This window comes from Macaca fascicularis, chromosome 4, assembly GCF_037993035.2.
Source record: "Macaca fascicularis isolate 582-1 chromosome 4, T2T-MFA8v1.1".
NCBI classification, from domain to species: domain Eukaryota; kingdom Metazoa; phylum Chordata; class Mammalia; order Primates; family Cercopithecidae; genus Macaca; species Macaca fascicularis.
The window spans coordinates 124920147-124941214 of NC_088378.1; the positions used below are offsets into that span (position 1 = coordinate 124920147).

Genomic DNA, 21068 nt, shown 5'->3' on the forward strand with positions numbered 1-21068 from the left:
GCAGTGACTTTCTGGTGATCTCTGGTGGTTAGCTAGCCTTTCTTTAAATACCCCTCCACTGCGAGGAATGTCTCTTCAATTTTAAAACTTCTGTAGCTAGCTGCAGGATGTTGAGCAAATCAGTATATTGTGTTAGTAAGGAGCATAACGTTTTGAGTGGAACAGATCTGAGGTCAATTCCCAGCTCTGCCACATACTAGCTACATGAACTTGGGCAAGCTTCTTATATTTTGAGCCATGATTTTCTTATCTGAAAAATAATGAGGATAATACTGCTTGTTTTGCTAGGTTCTTATACAGTTTAAAAAAGTAATGTATGTAGAGCTTTGCACGTATTAAGTACTCTTTTTTGTTATTTATACTTCCTGAGTCATATGTATAAAGACAAAGGATTAAACAAAGTGGTCCCATCCTTTGTACTTAAATATTCTACCTGCCCCTCATCCCTTCTGACCCTGATTTTGTGTTTCTGCAATGGTCTCACTCATCCTCCTAAAGAAACACAAGAAGCCCCATTTGCTTTTTTCTGCCCCTCACCTTCTGCATATAATCAGTTACTAAGTCCTATGGAGTTAACCATAAATGTCCCTAAAATTTATCTTCTCTCCATTTCTACAGTCATCTAACTGGTTAGATCATTGCTAAAACTTCTTTTCTTATATCCTAGCTTTCAATGCATCTACTATACGGCTTCCAAAGTAATCTTGCTGTCAAACAAACCTTAGCACATTGCTCCCGGGCTTAAGCAGGTGCTCCATAGAGTTCATCTAAACTACTAGGCTTGGCCCACAAGGTTCTTCCCAACTTGGTCCTTAAGTACTTCTCTAACCTTATCTCCTACCATCTCCCCTATGAGGACCTATTCTTCAACCAGACTGAATTTTCTGTAGTTCCTCAAACATAACAGGCCTACACATGACATGATCCCTATGCTCATGTTGTACCCTTGTATTTCTCTTGACAAATGCCTATTGATGCCTCAAAGCCCAGATCAAATATCAGCTCTGTGAAGCTTCTTGTGACTTTCCAGATATAGTCATAGCCATTTCTACTCCACTCTCTGTGTTCCCACAGAGTACTGTTCATACCACTGGTAGAGCAAGAATACAACCTCCTTAATAAGGCTATGTTATCGGGTGTCAGGCCGCCTGGGTTTGATGCCCTGAACCACTCACCTGGCCAAGCTATTTAGACTTTTGATGTTTTTTGTTTCCTCCTCTATAAAAGAGGGATATGATAGTAACCTACAGCACAGATTGTTGGGAGAATTCAATGGGTTAAGCCATGAAAATGATTAGCACAATATTGGCCATATACCAAGTGATTCAGTAGTATTTATTTAGTAATTTTTATTATTTCTGTAATTTTAACTACTTACATGTTTAACTTCTACATCTCATTGTAAGCTCCTCTAGTGCAAAGACTATGTTATTCCTCAGTGTTACCAGCGCTTATAACAGTGCCTGGTTTATGCAGGCCAAATCAAACTTTACCTTTCCAGTAAGAAACAGCCACAGTTTTGACATAATTTCAAGGTATAATCAAAACCACCAAAATAATATCTCAAACTCGAGTATACTTTTATCAGGTATTGCCAAGGGCTTTGGCTGTTAATTTCATATTAATACACAAATACCTACTATTCCTTGATGATATCATTTATTACCAACATTTCAATTACTATCTATATGTGGAAAATGCTCAAATCTAAACCTCCATCCTTGTATTCTCTCCTAAGACCCAGACCAGTATATTCAGTTTGTCATCCAGACATCTCTGCTTGGATGTCCTATGGGTATCGAAAATTTCACAGGTCTTAAACTAACCTTATTTTACCTACAGATCTTCTTCCCTGCAAATGATCCTCGTTTTAGGAAATTACATCATCCTCCTCCTTATCTTCTCCAACCATTCTCCTATCCCCATCCAATTAGTCATGTTTCTATTCCCCTTCTACCTCCTAAACATGTTTGTAGTCCATCTTTTGTTCCCACTGTCATACTCTTGTCCAAGCCACCATTATCTCTCATATATCATTACTCCTGGTCTTTTCCCAATCCACATGACAGGCAGAACAAATTTTCTAAAAATGCAGGTTTCTTCAAACCGGTGCCCATTACTCTTCTGGCTCATATGTCCTTCCCAGTGTGGTGTCTGCCTCTCTCTGGTCTCACCCTTTGACTCTCTCCATGAGGTCTCTCTCTGTGGCTTGGCCTGCTAGGTTTCCTTGAACTCACCCTGCTCTCTGTCCACTCCAACTGTCCCTCTATAGAGAATGTTTTTTTTCCTGCCCTCTTTACCTGGCTAAGTCCTACTCATTTTGCAAATCTAAATTCAAAAGTCCATTCTCCAGGGAGGTTTTCCTAATTGCCAGTTTAGGCTGTACTTATTTGCTATATATTTCTATAGCACTATGCACTCTTCCCATAACATTTATCACTTATAGTTTCTTATTCAAAACTGAGACCTCAGGACAGGGCTTTGCATGATGTAGGTACTCAATTAAAAAGATACATGTAATATTATATATAATTGTATTATAATATATTGTGTTAATTTTTGATTGCTTGAATTTCTAAACCTATAACTCACCCATTCTTTCAAATGTTTTAACTTATAGAAAAGTCAGCACTTTGTTTTTATTATATTTGCTATATTGCTTAAACAAGTCTAATTCTACATTATAGATTAGAATTCTACATTTTATTATATTTTCTATATTGCTTAAACAAGTCTAATTCTATATCTTAGTTCACTGCAATGAAAAATAACATCTAAACCAAATAAAAATGACATAATGTTTTCTTATGAAGCAGAGTTTTGTAGTAATAAATATTAATGGGTAATGTAACATTTGCTATCAAAGTAACAAATTTTTTTGAAACAGTAAATTTTTTTGTAGGAGAGATCTCTAGTGTAAAATCTGTATATGTGTTCCAAAATATTATATTAAAATATACCTAAATGGAATACTAAAAATTTTACATGACAGAAAATCTATTTACTGGCTTTATAACAAGCCTATCAACTTATTCATTAATGGAGGTAACTTATTTTATCTTACTCTACCACAGAAGGCAAGATAACTCTAAGGAGAGGTGAAAGGAAATAAAAGAAGATTTAAAAAAGAAAGGACTTTGATTTGGGGGGCAGGGCCATGCTTCAAACCAGAAGAGAAAAGGGAAAATGCTTATAGATTAAAAGTAATTTAAGTACAAAGAAAAAAAAAAAAACAAAGGAAGTAAACCTAACTTTACCATTCTCAGCCAAGATGGTAAAAAGCCTTTATATAGACTCATGAATCCTTCACCTTGAACTGCCTGAATCAAGCAGTCAGTTGATGATTTATACAGAAGTCCCCTACAAAGGAAACAAGATCCTTTTGTTAATTTTTTTCTGTGTAAAATATATATATATATATATTTTCATAAAATTAAGTTGTCTAAGGAATCTTACAAAAATTAAATATTGGCCGGGCACAGTGGCTCACGCCTGTAATCCCAGCACTTTGGGAGGCCAAGGTGGGCAGATCATGAGATCAGGAGATTGAGGTCATCCTGGCTCACACGGTGAAACCCCGTCTCTACTAAAAAAAATAAAAAAAATTAGCCGGGCATGGTGGCGGGCACCAGTAGTCCCAGCTACTCAGGAGGCCAAGGCAGGAAAATGGTTTGAACCTGGGAGACGGAGCTTGCAGTGAGCGGGAGATTCCACCACTACACTCCAGCCTGGGTGACAGAGCGAGACTCCGTCTCAAAAAATATATATATATATTTTCTGCTAGTTTAGAAAAATATTTGTGGTTCTACAGATAGAGATAACGTCTTTTGATCTTAAAGATATTTTCAAGGTTAACTCTTCTGATTCATGCCACCCTTGGTCTTATACTTAGAATTCACTCTATCTTTTTTCTTCCACAGAGAACATACTGTTTCATATCGAATCAAATTCTCCATGTTATCTACTCAAGTCATAAGCTTCTAAAGAAAGTGCTGTGTAAATTCTCAGCAGAATATGCTTTCAACAATTCTTTAAAAACAATAAAGTCCTAATAAAAACCTTGTGTCTAAATAATATGATTGTTAATTAGCTTATCTCCCCAAAGGCTTGTCACTTTTTCATCAAAGAGCAGGTAACTGCATAAAAACAATGCTCTTAATTTTCTCAAAAAACACACGAACACATTTCTATCAATAAAAAATGCAAAGATGCATCTTTGAAAAACAATGGTATTACAGACATTCAAGAACATGGATACTGAAGACTTTTTACTTACCTTCCTTGTTTATCTCGTGGTTGATTCATTATTCTGCTTTTGATGACATCAGCTGGTGTTCCCAGAATAGAAGCTACCAGTCCAGAACATAAACTATAAATACAAATAAATGAAATTGAAAGATGATATGTAGTAGTTTCTAGCTTAGGAAAGGGAATGTGGTATTCAGAAAGAATATACTACTAAATGTATTCTTATAAGCTTCATAATGCTCTTTTTGCTTAAAATTAATGCTAAATTAATTAAAGAGGTAGAAAAAAAAATCAAAAACAAAAAGAATGTCAGTTAACAAACAGGCATTGTGTACCTGCTGGTGCCAAGCATTCTTCTAGGCAATGAACAAGACAGGTAAGACCCTGCCCTTGAGGAGCTTATATTTCACTTGGGAAAAGGCAGAAGTGAAATAAATAATTTCAGAAGCTGACAAAAGCTATGAAAAAAAACATGGGGAAGTGTGACAGGGAGCAAATGGGTGACAGGCAGTCAGGGAAAGCTCCTGGGGTGACAGCAGAACTGAGTGGTCAAAAAGGACACATCTGTATGAAGACCTGAAGGAAGAAGGTTACATGAAGATAGAACAGTACATGCAAAAGCCCCGAGTCAGTAATACTCTCGGAGTGATTAAATTCACACACACACACACACACACACACACACACACACACACACACACACTCCTACCTCCAAATATTTGACTTGACACTATTATATTTAGTTTTAGGGTCATCTAAATAGCATAGGAAGTTTTAGAATTTGGAAACAAGATCAGAAGCTAAATGAAATCACTATAATGTCAAGGACAGTAGACATCTATAAAATAAGTCATTCTAATGGATAATTTAAAATTGTGTTGCAAAGAGATCAAGGTACTGCTCCTTCCTGGAAAGGCCTTCTTCCTGTCCCTTTCTGTGAAGAGACACAGCTTTTCAAAACCCTTGTCTATTTCTACCTCCTTTGTGGATCCTTCCAAGTGGTTTTTTCCTTCCTCTGAACCCTGTAGTAACTAGTTGCTTCCTTTTAGCATTTCCTGTAGAGTGTTTTTATATTTGTCTTGTTTTCCTTGTTGGTAAGTTCCCTGGGTAGGAATTGAGTTTACTCCTTTGATGCCCACTGCAGAGCCCTGCCCAGTGCCTTTAACATAAAAGGCACTCAAACATATCTGTTGAGTTGGAGAGTCCATCATCATAGCCTGTTCCTGGGATGGCTCCATCAAGGTGCAAATATTTTGAGAAGTTTAATCCAAAACATCCTACAACTGTCTCTTCCCCATTCTAACTGCAACAAACTTTAAGAAATTCATCTTTATAAATATACTCTTCTCTAAAGGTGATGCCAGTACAATCCCAATCAAATGAGTCTAAAGAATTTATGCCAAATATAGAAGAAAAAGTTATTAAAAAAAAAAAAAAAAAAAAAAAAAAAAACCCAGAGTCCAACTAAAACAATCCTTACCTTGATAAACCATGAGTCATGATATTGTCCTCAAGTGGTGTATTCAATACCAAGTAGTGTTTCACTGTATCGTAAGTGGTTAAATCTGGCAATGGAAAAAGTTTAAATATTCATCAGTCAACAGTGAATGTCTTGTGTCAAGAATATGCTAGGCTTGGGGCAGGAATGTGTACCAGGATAAAAGATACCAAGGAATCTTTCTTGTTCTCAAGGAAAGCACAGCTACAGAGAGAGAGGAAAAGAAGAAGAGACAGAAAGTCAAATGTATCATTTGGACTCCTGAATCTAGCTGTGCCTAAAGTCAGCTCAACCCCTGGGCCTTTTAGTATTTGAGCCAATAAATTACTTTTTTTAGCCAAAGCTGAATTGAAATCCTATCACTTATAAATAAAAGGTCCTGACCATTATTCTACATTAAGCCTTTTATACATTTTCAAGACAGGGTCTCTGTCACCCAGGCTTGAGTGCAGTGGCACAATCTCGGCTCACTGCAACCTCCGCCTCTTGGGCTGAAGCGATTCTTGTGCCTCAGCCTCCCAAGGAGCTGGGATTACAGGTGTGCATCCGGCTAATTTTTAAATATTTTTGTAGAGATGGGGTTTTACTATGTTACCCAGGCTGGTTTCAAACTCCAGAGCTCAAGAGATCTGCTCACCTCTGCCTCCCAAAGTGCTGGGATTATAGGCGTGAGCCACCGCGCCTGGCCCTTTTATACATTTTCTCTAATGGCAATGAAGAGCTATGGAAGGGTTTTTAAATAGGAGAATGACATCACAATGCTGGAGTTATATAAAGTTTACCCACACTAAAGTATAGGGAAGTAAGTTTTAATAAGGCAAGAATGGATAGGTACATTTGATTGCACTGGGGGAAACAGCCATGGACAAAGTGAACAAACACCCTTGCTCTCTGTTGTGGGATGAGACAATCAAGTAAACTACATGGTGTTTCAGATGCACTTGCTCTTGAAGTAAATGCCCTGAAGACAAAGAAGGTAAGGAAAGGGACAGAGAGTACCAGAGGGTAGGGAGGAATAGTTTCTATTAATTTTAAATAGGGTGATCAGGCAAGACCTCTTGATAAGTGGACATTTGAACAGAGACCAAAAGAAAGCATGAGAAAACAAACTTGTAGATAGCTAAGAGAAATTGCCCCAGGCAAAAATACAGTATGCTTTCTAACCCTGAGTCAGGGGTCAGCTTGTGGTGGTAGAGGAACAGCCAGAAGACTGGGCCAGCAGCAGCAGAATATGCAAGGAGTAGCAGAGTCTAGATGATGAAGAGCGTCAGGAGCCAGGGGAGGCTTTTGAGCAGAGGAGTGACTGCCCCAGGTTACTATTTAGAACTTAACAGAACTACTGAGAACTCTATTAAGAACTCAATAGTTCTATTAAGAGTAGACTACAAGAAAACAAGGCAGAGCAGTCATCCCGGTAAGCGACGATGACGACTTGAATAAGGGAGTCGTGGAGCCCTGGTCAAGTTCTGGATAAATTTTGAAGAATCAACAGGATCAGCCAGCAGACTGAATACAGAATGGTAGAAAGAAATCAAAGACAACTGCAAGGTTTTGAGTGTGAACAATTTAAAGGACAGAGGCACCATTTATAGGGATGGTGAAAATGAAGATAGCTTTAAATTTTAAAAAATAAGGTAACAGCAAAGATAATCTTGGTAAAATCAGTTTCGAAGGCATAGTGGGGCAAAATGGGAATGGGGTAGATATGGAAAAACCAGTTGTGAGGCCTCTATAGTGGTCCAGTTGGAGGGAATAAATAATACTTGGACAACAGAATGGCTCCAGGGATGGAGAAAAGTATGAGTCTGGGATATATCTGGAAGATGGAATGACTGGATTTGGTGACTGCTTGGATATAAGCAATGGAGCAAATGAAAAAGAAGAGCCAAAAATCATGCCTAGGTTTCTGCTTGTACAGCTGAAAGAGTGGTGATATATTTTTGAGATTATGAAGAATGTAGAAAGAATGGTGTGAAAGAAGAGTTTCTAGCTTCTTTCTCACACAAAGATTGACTTCCTTTGATGTTTAGGTACTATATTACTGGAACTCTAAAAATGCTATTTATATTCCAGTGACAAGTTTTAAGAACACCAATAGCGTGTTAATATCTGTGTTTCAAATAAATCACTCTGGATACCAGGCACATATTTGAGGATGGAGGAGGAGACGAGTTAGATAGCTGTGGCAGTGGTCCAGCTGAGAGGTTTTCAAGGCTGATGGTGTACAAATCGTCATTTTAAGGATACTGAAGTAGTAGGTATTGGAGGGGAAAACTTTTAAGAAATATTTGGGAGACAGAATTGGTAAGTGAATATGAGAAGTGAGGGGTAGGGATGAGTTAAGAGAACATTCAGGTTTCTGGCCTGGGGTGTTAGGAATGGGAGCAGGATTGCCAGGGGAAAGATTTGGACAGTCTGGATACAACAACGATCAGATAGCTGTATCTATCGGTTTTAATCTTAAAGGAAAGTCTGGACTAGAGAGGAGGACCTTAGAAATAGTTTGGCCTTGTCTCCTTATTGTCACAATTTGCCTATTTTAGTAAATCCTTTTCATACATCACTGTAGAATGAAGCAAATATGCTCTGTGGAAAATATTCAATTATGACCTAGAAAATCTATACAGCTGGTCAACAATATATGGTCACCAATATATTATAAATAAAAATAAAACATAAATTTTCACTTCTCTAATTTAAGTGCTTTTAACTATGAAGGCAATTAGAACTTTTTAGAATTTAACAAAGTTTCCATTACCTCCCATATTCACCAGCGCTGCTCTTTGTATATTGGGTACCCAGCCTGCCCACAGCCCACGTATTCCTCCTTCAGCTAAGATTTTTGCAAATGCATGATGTACACCACGAAATCTAAGGAGAATAATAACAAAATGTGAAAACTCCATATATTCCTGTGTATGAAATGCAACTGGATAAGCTTCACTTACAGCTCTTATCATCTGGAGTAAGTAACATCCAGATATAATTTATCCAGAATTATTAGAAATTGAAGCAATCTACGTAAGTCTAATTTACAGATAAACATAATAATCCTTTAGGAAAAAAAGCCAACATTTGACTTAAACATTTTTAATGGAAATCTTTATAAACTGTGTCATCTTCTCAAGATTATTAAACAGATAAAAATACCTTTCTTGATATTTTATATTATCACTACACATATTAATTATAGGAGAAAACCAAAGGTTATCAGACTTCTGAATTAATTTTACTGGTGATGGAAGGGACCTGCAAATTTTTAGAGTTCATTAAATAATGACATTAACAACAATTAATCTCATAAAAAATGACAGACTAAGAAGTAAAAAGGACAATTTCATAATAAGAGTTCTTAAAATGGAAGAATTTTAGCTTCAAGAAAATTTAGTAGACTATCTTGCTCATTTCTCTCTAGATAGATGAAGAACGGTGCTGAAGAAGCATAAACCAAATACGGAATCCTCTGGCATTAAAAAAAAGTTTGAGCTTTATGCAGTCAGAAAAACCTGAAGTCAAATGCCACCTTCACCACTTACTAGCCTGTGTGGCTTTTACTCAGGCATCACACTCTCTGAATCTCACCAAAAAGACAATGTCACATATTTATTGCTGTTATGCTACATGAGAAGTTATGATCATGAATGATGATCACTGTAACTAAAATTTATGGAGCACTAAGTGCCAAGTATTTAATATACATGACATGCATTTTAATACTGAAAACTCATGAGATAGATAATATGATTTTAATTTACATTTGAAGAAACCAAGGCTTAAAATGGGCAAGGAATTTGACTATGATTACAAAGCTAAGATGTGGTAAAGACTGGCTTTGAATCCCAGGCTGTCTCATCTCGATGTTCATGCTCTTTACTATAGTATATAGACTTGTCCCCATTACAGGTTAATATAAAGAGTTTGATTATTAAAATGCACTACATTAGGTGTATTCAAACCAAAAATTTCCAACATTAAGAACAGAGAGGAAAAAACTGAGGGATCAGTTAAAAACTCAGATATTTCTGGATCCTAATAACCAGTTTTCTCCTCCTATCCAAGAAGGCAGCGTGACTTCTCCCTGTTACTTAGTCATTAGAAGTTGTTATAAGATGACAAACTGGGCCCTGGGGTTCTATAAACTACTTGGTTAAGTCACAGTGGTACCCTTTTCTCCTGTGCTGTGCATGTTCTCTCCATGTTTTGAAGGCTGAAGGGGACCCTGGGCTGCAGTAGCCCAGCCTCCTTTTCCACTGAGTCAGCTACACGAAGAGGGGCAGAGAGCAGTGGTCAGTGGTGAAGATGGCCCCAAACCCTCCTTTGCCTCTGGCTCAGCTGCAGACCTGGAGGGTTCGGAGGAGCAGCTCCCTTTGTACTCAGCTCAAGTCATCCTGTACTTCCCTTTTTTCTGGGAAAGGTCTATCCATCTGCATGATTTTGTCCCTCTCCCAGGGGAAACCAAGTAGTATTTTAATAAACTGTTGAACATGGAACCCTTGAAAGAAAGTCGGATTTCAATAATATAGTGTAATGCAATGGGAGGATTTTATATACCAAAGCCATACTTAAAAATTCCTTTAAATTAGGGAAAAAGAGGGCTTCAAGATGAAGAAGGAATTAGATTCAACAAGAAAGTTGGGACAATATGCAACGTTAACCCTGCTACTCTCTTCCTGCAGGGTGAAGGGAACGAAAGCAAGGTTTTTCACACTAATGAGCAGCCAGGCATGTTAACCATCATGACAGCCTTTTGAGGGAGTTTATAAAGATGAAAACCCAAGAGACCAGAAATGTTAAGTACTTCCACAACACCAAGCCACAATGGCAAAATTGAGATTCATACCAGGGCAAGTTTTAATAATCAAACTGTTTATGTTAACCTGCAGTAGGGGACAAGTCTAGCCTTGGCTGGAAAAACCAGCAAAGAATATCACACACATATAATTTGTCTGGTATAGAACATGTACACTTTCTAGTGCAAAGAAAAGATCCAGCTTAGTTTTCCTCTTAATGAACTTCCAAATTAAAAAAGTCAGAAGTAATATCTTTACTGCATATTGGATGATAATTCTACCAGGTACATGTTAAAAATAAGATGGTGGCCAAGGGAAAAAGAGAAGTATTGGTTAATTGGAGAACTTACCGCAATGGTTTTCCTTCCAGTTTCCTTTTTCCTTCCATTTGCATCTGAACCTTCACTAGGTCAGTTGGATTGGCTAAAAACTGGCCAATAACACCAGCCATCATCCCTCCAATGACTGATTTCCTAATTGTAGAAGGAAATTGTTTTTAAAGTTTCCATTAATTTCATGAATTTTACAGTGAACCAATACTGAGCTAGTACAGGGCCTAGGTAAGAGATTTCAGATCAAGTAAAGAAAAGGGCATACCCAAGTAAGTTACAGAGTAAACAGTTTGACTATTTACTGATGGGAGGTTAAAGGAGTATAAGGAGTGAAAATTTCAGGCCTTATATGGCCTGAAATCCAAAGGAAAGAGCAGTTGTTTCAAAGATATACACATCTGAATTGATAATTGTAGTTTAACTCCAACTACAGGGGAATCAAAACTGCGTAGATGTAGTCAGCCTAACAGACAAAGGCTAGACTCCAGTCACCTTTAACCCAGATTACTGCAGTAGTCTCGGGGAAAATAAATATTTTATTTCCTTTTACTTTAAAATAACTTGAAGAACTATAAAAGGGTATAAAAGAAAAGTCTCCTTCTGACCCCTATGCCCAGCTCCCCTCCAGTGAAGCAATCACTACTACTATTTTATTATACCCCTTGCCAGATATAATAACAAATTCACTGAATGCTCATGTCAGGCACTGTTCTGAGCATTTTAAAAATACCATTTAATTCTCATATCAACCCTCGTGACAGTGCTGTCATTCTCTCTGTCAGATGAGGAAACTGAAGCACGGAGCAGTTGAATGACAGCTCAAATCACACAACGAATGAGTGGGACAGCCAAGATGTGAATCCAGACAGCCTGCATGTAGAGCCCACAGTCTTAAACATTAAGTTATGACTGACAGTTTGTGCATACACAAGCATATCTGTACAAATGTTCCTTTGTAAAAGCACTAATATAGAATGTCAAGTTGTACAGTGTTCTACACTGTTTTCTTAACAGCATATCTTAAAGGTTATCCCTATCAGATCATATAGAGCAGCCTCATTCTTTTTAATAGTTCGATAGTATTTCATTTTATGGATATGCCATAATTTATTTAACTAGCATAATTTTAAGAAATGTGAACATTTACATAACATTTGCTAGAGCCTGTCAAATTGCTTTCCAGAAAACCTTTATCAATTTGCACTTCCACCAGCAACCTATGAAAATGCCTGTTTCTCCACACAATGATAAGCACAGTATCATATTTTCTTCTCTTTGCATCTCTCAAAACCACTCTTTTTCTGTATTTTTTACATAATTCTAATTGTTTATTCATCGACTGTTACTGTAAGCTGAATGACAGCAGGATTATTTCTTTTTCATTACTACAGCCTCAGTATTAAGTATAAGACTGGCATACCATAATTACCGAATAAATTGTTCTGATTGGGTCAAAAGGACGTTAAACCTACCCACCCTGAAAGTTCTGGTATAATATTTCCTTTGAACTTTTTACTTAAACCTTTGCCTTCTGGAAGAAATTCCAAAATGCAAGGACTATTAATCTTCTATTCCATAACTGACTTTGGGAAAGCAATTAGTATAGCTTAGTACATTACAATTTTTCAAAAACAGGATAAAGAAATATGGCCTGAAAGGTGAAACTATATATTGCCCTTTTTTTTATAGTTGTGACTTGGATTTTTTTAACACTAAGAAAGATTTTATAGGCATCTTTCCATGCTAGTCACATGAAACCTACCTCATGCTTTCGATAGCTGTGTTATGCCATAAATATATCATAACCTACTTAACTGCTTCCAATCAATAGTTTAAATTAAAAAAAAATTTCTATCATCAACACTGCTACAGTCAATATCTTTGTATCTATCTTGATGTATATGTAGAAGCATTTATAAATGATTATAATCACAAAGGGTTAAAGGATTACACATTCAAAAATGTTAACAAGTAATTTATGCTCCAGAAAGACTATTATAACTTATATTTCCACTAACAGCTTAAAGTTAGTTTTAATTAATCCCCTTGATTATTGGTGAGTTTGAACATTTTAATGTTTAATGAACATGTATATTTCTTTTGTGAACTGCCTATTGGAATCTTTTCCTTAGTTTATTGTGTTTTTTCCCCTCTCTCTCTCTCTATATATATATATACACACATATACACACACACACACACACACACTTTCTCTCTCTCTATACACACACACACACACAGAGGTGAAGAACAGTTTGGTATGTGCAGGCAGTGGAATCTTTCAGCTCATTAGTGCACCACTCTGCAAGAGAATCAATGAATTGCTTAGTTCTCTGAAGGCACAGGTCAGATTTTGCAGATCTTCTAAGTCACATTCCAAAATTTCCACTTTATTTTGTGGGTGATTAGAAGCCAGTGACAAGTTTTAAGGACACCAATAGCGTGTTAATATCTGTGTTTCAAATAAATCACTCTGGATACCGGGTACACATTTGAGGATGAAGGAGGAGACAAGTTAGATGGCTGTGGCAGTGGTCCAGCTGAGAGGTTATATATTATAATTATATACATAAAATTTTTTATTTTTATTTTTTATTTTTTGAGACAGAGCCTTGCTCTGTTGCCCAGGCTGGAGCGCAATAGTGCAATCTCAGTTCACAGCGACCTCCGCCTCCCAGGTTCAAGCGATTCTCCTGCCTCTGCCTCCTGTGGAGCTGGGATTACAGGCCCCCACCACCACACCCAGCTAATTTTTTGTATTTTTAGTAGAGACAGGGGTTTGCCATGTTGGCCAGGCTGGTCTCGAACTCCTGACCTCAGGTGATCTGCCCACATTGGCCTCCCAAAATGCTGGGATTACAGGCATGAGCCACCGTGCCCAGCCTGTGTTTTCTATATTTCTATTTATTTATAGGCACTCTATGTATATTATTTATAGTAACCGATTTTTTCAGTTTCTGTTAAATAATATACACTTACATTAATCATCTCACCTAGTCCTATAAAAACACTTAATGGTTAGTGTTACTTCTATAGCTGTGAAAACTGAAGATAAAAAAGGTGAAGCAGTTTGTCCAGGTTATACAGTAGTAGAGCAGGAATTTGAGCCCATCCCTGACTGACTCTAAAGCCGAGAGTTCTTAATAAAAAGAGAAATAAAAAGGTACTCTATAAGAATTCTTTCAACAGTAAAATATTAAATATCTCTATATATGCACCTTATATATATATGTACATGTATGTCTGTATACCATGTGCAGTAAAATGCTCAATTACATGGACTTATATTGTAATTATTTATTATTTTAAGTCCATAATTATTTTAAGGCAATTTGGGTACAAATGTACAATTTTACATAAACCTAATAAACATTAAGGCATTTGGGGCAACAGCATGTTATTTTCAAAACAAAACTTACCAAAGGGGATAATGCTCATCTTCACTCTTGCCAAACACAACCTCTCGGAGATGTTCATATGTGACCATTCGACCTCCGGAGTACACTGTGTAAAAAAGATCATTAAAAAGGTAACTTTGGCTACATGTATCTATATGCTTATGTCTATATAAAATAAGAGGACATTCCGACATGGCCTAGTCAATCTCTCTAGCTGTGTCTTTGTCTCATGGGGCCGATGCTTCTGACATGTGGGTTTCTTGATGCTTCTCCAAATGGGGCATGTTCTTTTCAGACTCTTGCCTTCCCACATACTGTCTGATCTTTCCAAAATGAATTCTCCCTTCTCTGCTTTACTAACATGTCCTTGTCTTTCAGGACTCAACTCAAAAACATGTTTTTCAGAAAGTGCTCTCTGACCTTTTGATCATATTGATTAGAAATTAACTTTTCTTGCTTATCTTTCCATCAGACCATGAGCTTCTCTAGGCAGGCTCTGTGTGTTTGTTTTTACTTACCCCAGGTGCCCTAGTACATACCTTGGTGCACAGCAGGTATTTTCATTACATAAAGATACATAATTTCATTGGAGAATTTATTGTAATTTTTCAGCCAAGTATCAAACATATGAAATGAATCTTAGCTGTAAAACAATACAATGAACAACAAACTACAAATGAAAAGAAATGAAACTCAAAATAATAATGGGATGCAAAGGAGAAAATATTTTTAAAACGATGGAAAACAAAATAATTAAAATCAATACATGGTATTTGTATAGAGAGCTTTTCTTAATGTTTTAGAAAGTTGATGAAGTATTTTAAGATACTCAAAAATATACAACTTGCAAAACCAGTAACAGTCTCTGCACACAATTCTAGAAAGTTTTTGATGATACACCCTAACTGACTCATCTGGAGAACTGAGTCTTTAAAAATATTAAGCCAGCAAATATCAGAAATTAGAACTGAGCACTTTTCTGATCAAGGATCCTTTCATGCTTCAGGAAACATTATGAGGAGAAAAATGCCAAACCTATCCTACCTCCTTTGAAGCCAATTTTAGATTCTCCCGTACACAAGCTAAAAAGTCAAGTCCTCCTCTTGTGAGTGTCACTGTGAAAGCAGAGCAGAAAAATGTTCTCACTGGCATAGTTGCAACCATCTTCCTTTAAGGGTGACTAAGGCCCACATAGCTAGTTAGGTAGCCTTGGAACCGGGGCAAAAATCACCTGTGTTGCATTTACACTACAGCCAGTGTTGGATTAGGCAGTGAACTCTGTTCTCTTTCAGAGTAGCCTGGTCTTAGATTATGAGACAGAGACTCATGAGATTTGGCACTGTAATAAATATGTTAATTTTCAAAAAATATGAAAAATGTAAATGTGTTTAAAGTTCTTAGGTGAAGAAAAATGATATCGGCTATTCATTTTTTTCTTTCTTAAAACTATACAAATTTTTATTAAGAAAATTTTCAAACACTGAAGAGTAAATAATATATAACTCCCTCTATCTCTACCTACTGAGATTTATCAACCACTAACATTTCTGCTATATTTCCTTAACTGTCTAACTTTTAAAATTTATTTTGTATTCTTCTGAGACAGAGTTTCACTCTTGTCACCCAGGCTGGAGTGCAATGGCATGATCTTGGCTCACTGCAACCTCCACCTCCTGGATTCAAGCGATTTTCCTGCCTCAGCCTCCTGAGTAGCTGGGACTACAGAAATGCACCACCATGCCCAGCTAATTTTTGTATTTTTAGTAGAGACAGGGTTTCACCATGTTGGCCAGGCTAGTCTCGAACTCCTGACCTCACGTGATCTTACCCGCCTGTGCCTCCCAAAGTGCTGGATTACAGGCGTGAGCCACAGCACCCGGCCCAATTTAATTTTTTTAGAGATGGGGTCTTGTGTTATTGCCCAGGCTGGAGTGCAGTGGCAGGATCAAAGCTCACTGCCCCCTTGAATTCCTGGGTTCGAGGTGTTTTCACACTTCAGCCTCCTGAGTAGTGGGGACTACAGTCATGTGCCACTTTGCCTGGCTAATTTTCTTACTCTTTGTAGAGACAGGGTCTTGCCATCTTGCTCAGGCTGGTCTCGAACTCCTGGGCTCAAGCAATTATCCTGCCTTGGCTTTCCAAACTGCTGGGATTATAGGCATAAGCCACCATACCTGGCTTGCTTCATTGTTTTTTGCTTAATTAATATTTTAAAGTGGTTTACAGACTTCATGACAGTTCATCCCTAAATACGTGAGTATGCGTTTCTAAAAATTTAGGACAGTAACTTCTTAATAATAATTGGTAGTTAAGTTTTTTCTTCTTAAGAGACTATATGTGTTCTGGCCAGGCACATTGGCTCATGCCTGTAATCCTAGCACTTTGGGAGGCCAAGGCAGGTGGATCACCTGAGGTCAGGAGTTTCGGACCAGCCTGATCAATATGGTGAAACCCTGTCTCTACTAAAAATACAAAAATTTCATGAAGAGTTCAAGACTAGCCTGACCAACGTGGTGAAACCCCATCTCTACTAAAAATACAAAAATTAGCCAGGTGTGGTGGTGTGCGCCTGTAATCCTAGCTATTCAGGAGGCTGAGGCAGGAGAATTGCTTGAACCTGGGAGATGGAGGTTGCAGTGAGCTGAGGTCACACCACTGTGCTATAGCCTGGGCAACAGAGAGAGACTCTCTCAAAACAAAAAAAAAGGAAAAAAGAAAAAAAATTAGCTGGGTGTGGTGGCGTGCACCTGTAGTCCCAGCTACTCGGGAGGCTGAGTCAGGAGAATTGCTTGAACCTGGGAGGTGGAGGTTGCAGTGAGCCGAGATGGCACCACTGCACTACAGCCTGGGCAATAGAGTGCAACTCTCAAAAAATAAATAAATAAATAAAATAGATAAATAAATAAATAATAAAAAAAGACTATGTGCTGTATGTGTTCAGTTATTGATTCAGTAGGAGAAAAAAACTAGCTTGTTTTTGGACAAACAGAAAAGCACAGGAGACAAACACATAACTCATAACAAACTTACCAGCTAGAATCAAGATAAATACCTACGTGTCTGTAAATGGCCGGTGTCACTCCTTGCCAAAGCTTTAGAAAGCCCTCCTCTTGAATGATCCCTAGGGCTGTGCGCACCATTCCCCTATAGGGGGCAGATTCTCTTGCACCGTCTCCCAACCGAGCAAGAGCTGCTTCTCCTTGCATTTGGAGTCGAGTTTTTGTGAGATCCAGGGGAAAGGTTGCTAACAAAAACACAAATGCAGGGAAAAACCCACAACATTCAGAGAAACAAACAAAAATCTAAAATTATAGGAGTAATATTTTCCCAAGACTGGTTGTTCTCAAATTTTAGAATATAACAGAATCAGCTAGGGAAATTTTAAAAATTAGAAATTTCCTAGCCCCATGCCCATGGATTCTAATTCAGTAGGTTGAAGAGAGTTTAGAAACTTGATTCTCACACAGTTCCAAATTTAAGAATCACTATGCAAGAGCATCTCGTACCACTGGCAAAAATAAAATAAAATAAAATAAAATAAAATAAAATAAAAATGACAAGCCTTGGGTTCTTTCTATTCAGAAATTTCACTTTAATATCTGTTAGTCATTAATTTTTGCTTTTCAATGGGAAATAATTTATCCATATTCTGTACCATCCTCTTGACTGCAGCCATGATTATTTGAGATCTAATGTTACATTAGAATACTGCACTATATATTCTTATGTACTACAATAAATGCTAGAGGAAGCTGAATTCTATAATTTCATGGATGATGTTCACATGCAGATGAATCACTGACATGATGTTTGAGATGCAGAAAATGTAATGGAGTTTATAATGTTGTCTTTTATATGCAAGGGTCACAAGCTCAATATTCTTTCAATTAAAGCATAGATGGAATTATTTTTCCAGCACTAAATTATATGCAAGGCCTACTCATGGCCTCCTTACAAGTACTAACTGTATTTTGGAAAAATTTTTTGGTTTTAAATTTTAAATTAGAGATAGGCCTTTTACCTTAATACAGTTAAGCTACATGGCCTACATAAGGAAGATAAAGCTCATAACTTTATAAAGAAACTGTCCTGAATAATTAAAATAATGACGTTCAGACAACTTCATGAACATTACTCACATTATATGAGACTTTTCAATGACCACCACCCGACACAAAACCTCAGTATACCTTTTCCAAGAGAAAACAATGTGGGGAAGGGAAGTGAATATTAAATCTTACCACTGGTTTTTGGAAAAGTTAGTATCTTGCTGACAGTTTCCCTAGAACAGAAGTAGCTTGCATAGACTTCAAACAATGTTTTATTGACATATGAAACCTGAAAAATCTTAATAGGATTCTCCATATTACACAGATTATGTCTTTCAGAATAAGTTTTATTTTCTTGCTGGTTTCCTAAATGATGCTTCAGGTTCCTGAAGTGATTTGTACTTAAAACCATCCCACATTTTGATTTCCATCCACTCTCCCCACACCACTCTCTCCATGAATTTTTAACGAGGAACAGCCCTGTATAAAAGCCATTGAGTCGCAGGGGGGACATATCAGTTAAAAATAAAACCTGGAAATATCATTCAGCAATCTGCTTTTCGATCTTTTTAAGCTGATGAATTTTATTTCAGTAAAAACAATGAAAATTAAAAATTCTCCATCATTTTCGAAAGGAGAGACATTAAAAAATAGAGGGGCTAAAAGGCAAAATGGAAGAGCACAAAACAACCGATCATGGCTGGCTATGCTAGAATTAAAAAATAAACTCTTAAAATAGGACCAACTAACATTTACAAATGATAACGCATCAGAACTGTTCTTTTTATTTTTTTGTAACAGGCAAGAAAATATAAGGGTAATCTTAAAATACACAGTTAAGGCTTCACAGGAAACACATGAGTACACTACTCACAAAATCCTTGGAATAAACGCTACTTGCTCATTCAAGGGCATCATCATTCCGCTCTAGATGGCCTCTTAAAGTTTTTTCTGACTCATTTAGGCAGATGTGGCTGCTCTTCTATGCTTTTATGACACCTAATAATATCTTCATTATAACAAGTAGCACATTATAATTCTCTTTCTCTGTCTCCCCAGCAGCCTGTAAGAAGGTCAGAACTGGGTCTTTTCAAATATATATCCACAGTCCCTGGTATTGTAGTAATTATAAAAATGTCGCAACTAATTGGTGTGCTGCCTTGGGTTTAGCAATCATATATTATTGACTTCTCAGAATCCTGCAAGGCAAACAGTATAGATGAATTACACTCAGAGAGGTCAAGTAACTGGCGGATGCTTAAGTCAATGCTCTGTGAGTGGCAGGTTAATAACGGAAGTCCCACAAGGTAGGTCCACAACTTGGACCCACAAGATAATGACAGTGTGGCTGTGTAAGACTATAAACCACAGAGATTATTTCAGTAACGATGGAAAACAGATTACGTTTTTAAAAAGGTCATCCTCATGAAAAGGAAAATGATTCCTACAGAGGAATGACAGCTGGCGAGGCTTCTCAAAGTACAACATTCAAGCACCACAGCACATGCCTAAGGGAAGCATTAGACGAGATTAGAAGGAAAAGGCCGTGGAGACCTCAATCCCTCCTCCTCCCACCGCGGGCCTGGCCTCCACCACCACCTCCGCCAGGCGGGCGTGGAAGGGGCGACCTCTCCGATGCGCACTGCCGGGCGCCAAGCCGCCCGCGCTCCCTCCCCCAGCGCGGCGCGTGCCACTGGCCCGGGAGGCCCAGGCGTGGGCAGCCGGGTACCTAGCTCGGCCACGGTGGCCGCGCAGCCGGACAGTAGGAACTTGCTCGCTCGGGGCCATCTCTGGGTCAGCGGCAAAAGCCTCTCCTCCTCCGGGACGGACATTCAGCAGCAGGGCAAGGCGAAAACGCACCCCTTCTCGCCGCTGCACCGCGCCGCGGCTGCCGCTTCCCTGCCAGGGCGGCCCCTTTTCAACCGGCGAGTGGCCGGGTGAGGACCATTTCCCTCGTTCGGCTCGGCCGGGCGGACCCGCAACCTTCCTAGCAGTCCCAGGCTGGAGTGGTTCAGCTGCCCCCTGCACCCCAGAATAGGAAAACACAGCGGAGCCCAGGAGGTTACTGGGCAATGTAGTCCGCCGGGCTCCGCGACGTCTCTGATTGGCCGGCCGCGGGGCCCGCTGCGGCTCCGCCTCCGGTCTCCATAGCAACGCGACTAGTTCTAGCCCGTCAGTCCTAGCCCTGCCCTGCCCCTCCCTGCATTTTTTCCGCGCTGGCTGAGATTCAAAGAGAAGTGGAAGTGGGAGGGAACGACAATGCAAAAATCACCTAAAAATTGGGACAGAGAAAGGAAGCTACAGTTACGAAGGAGAGCTGCAAAAGTTGCAGCAGAAAGATTGAGAGTCCTGGCAGGTTCCGTAGCCCGTAAAAAAGAAGCAAGTGCCTGGACGGCAGGACTATTTCACACTTCTCTGATTCTGGAAGGTGCCGGACAAAAACATGGAACTAATTTTCCCAACAGTGATTATAATCCTGGGTTGCCTTGCTCTGTTCTTACTCCTTCAGCGGAAGAATTTGCGTAGACCCCCGTGCATCAGGGGCTGGATTCCTTGGATTGGAGTTGGATTTGAGTTTGGGAAAGCCCCTCTAGAATTTATAGAGAAAGCAAGAATCAAGGTATGTGGTCGTGGCAGGCGGGGTCTCCAGAGGAGACTCTGCTTTCTTTTTAAAATTTTCTTTCATTGGCTCCTAAGTGCAGTGCTAGAACACGGGGAACATACCTGCTTGCCTCAACTAAAGGATCTAGTCA

At 38.5% G+C, this 21068-nt stretch overlaps 2 protein-coding genes across 20 annotated transcripts in view; one reads left to right on the forward strand and one right to left on the reverse strand.

Moving 5' to 3' along the window:
- Positions 1-20361, reverse strand: part of SLC25A27 (solute carrier family 25 member 27) — a 41530-nt gene extending 21169 nt beyond the window's left edge. For 5 of the 16 annotated variants that reach the window (XM_074037842.1, XM_065543940.1, XM_005552806.5 and 2 more), the window contains exons 1-8: positions 20045-20361; positions 17319-17510; positions 14288-14372; positions 10887-11009; positions 8505-8617; positions 5729-5813; positions 4277-4369; positions 3258-3360 (exon numbers count right to left, since the gene is read on the reverse strand). In XM_074037842.1, coding sequence (XP_073893943.1) covers positions 3258-3360; positions 4277-4369; positions 5729-5813; positions 8505-8617; positions 10887-11009; positions 14288-14372; positions 17319-17510; positions 20045-20147 — 897 coding nt within the window. In that variant the 5' untranslated portion in view covers positions 20148-20361. Of the gene's footprint in view, positions 1-3257; positions 3361-4276; positions 4370-5728; positions 5814-8504; positions 8618-10886; positions 11010-14287; positions 14373-14805; positions 14910-17318; positions 17511-20044 lie in introns of all 16 variants that reach the window. The other 11 variants (XM_074037850.1, XM_074037843.1, XM_074037852.1 and 8 more) reach the window with 6 other exon arrangements.
- Positions 20362-20601: 240 nt separating this feature from the next.
- The window catches only part of CYP39A1 (cytochrome P450 family 39 subfamily A member 1), a 105182-nt gene continuing 104715 nt past the window's right edge, over positions 20602-21068 (forward strand). For all 4 annotated transcript variants that reach the window (XM_005552813.5, XM_045390230.3, XM_074037841.1 and 1 more), the window contains exon 1: positions 20602-20935. Coding sequence is in view for 3 of the 4 variants with exons in the window: in XM_045390230.3 (XP_045246165.1) it covers positions 20759-20935 (177 nt within the window). In the remaining variant the exon portion in view is untranslated. The remainder of the gene's footprint in view (positions 20936-21068) is intronic.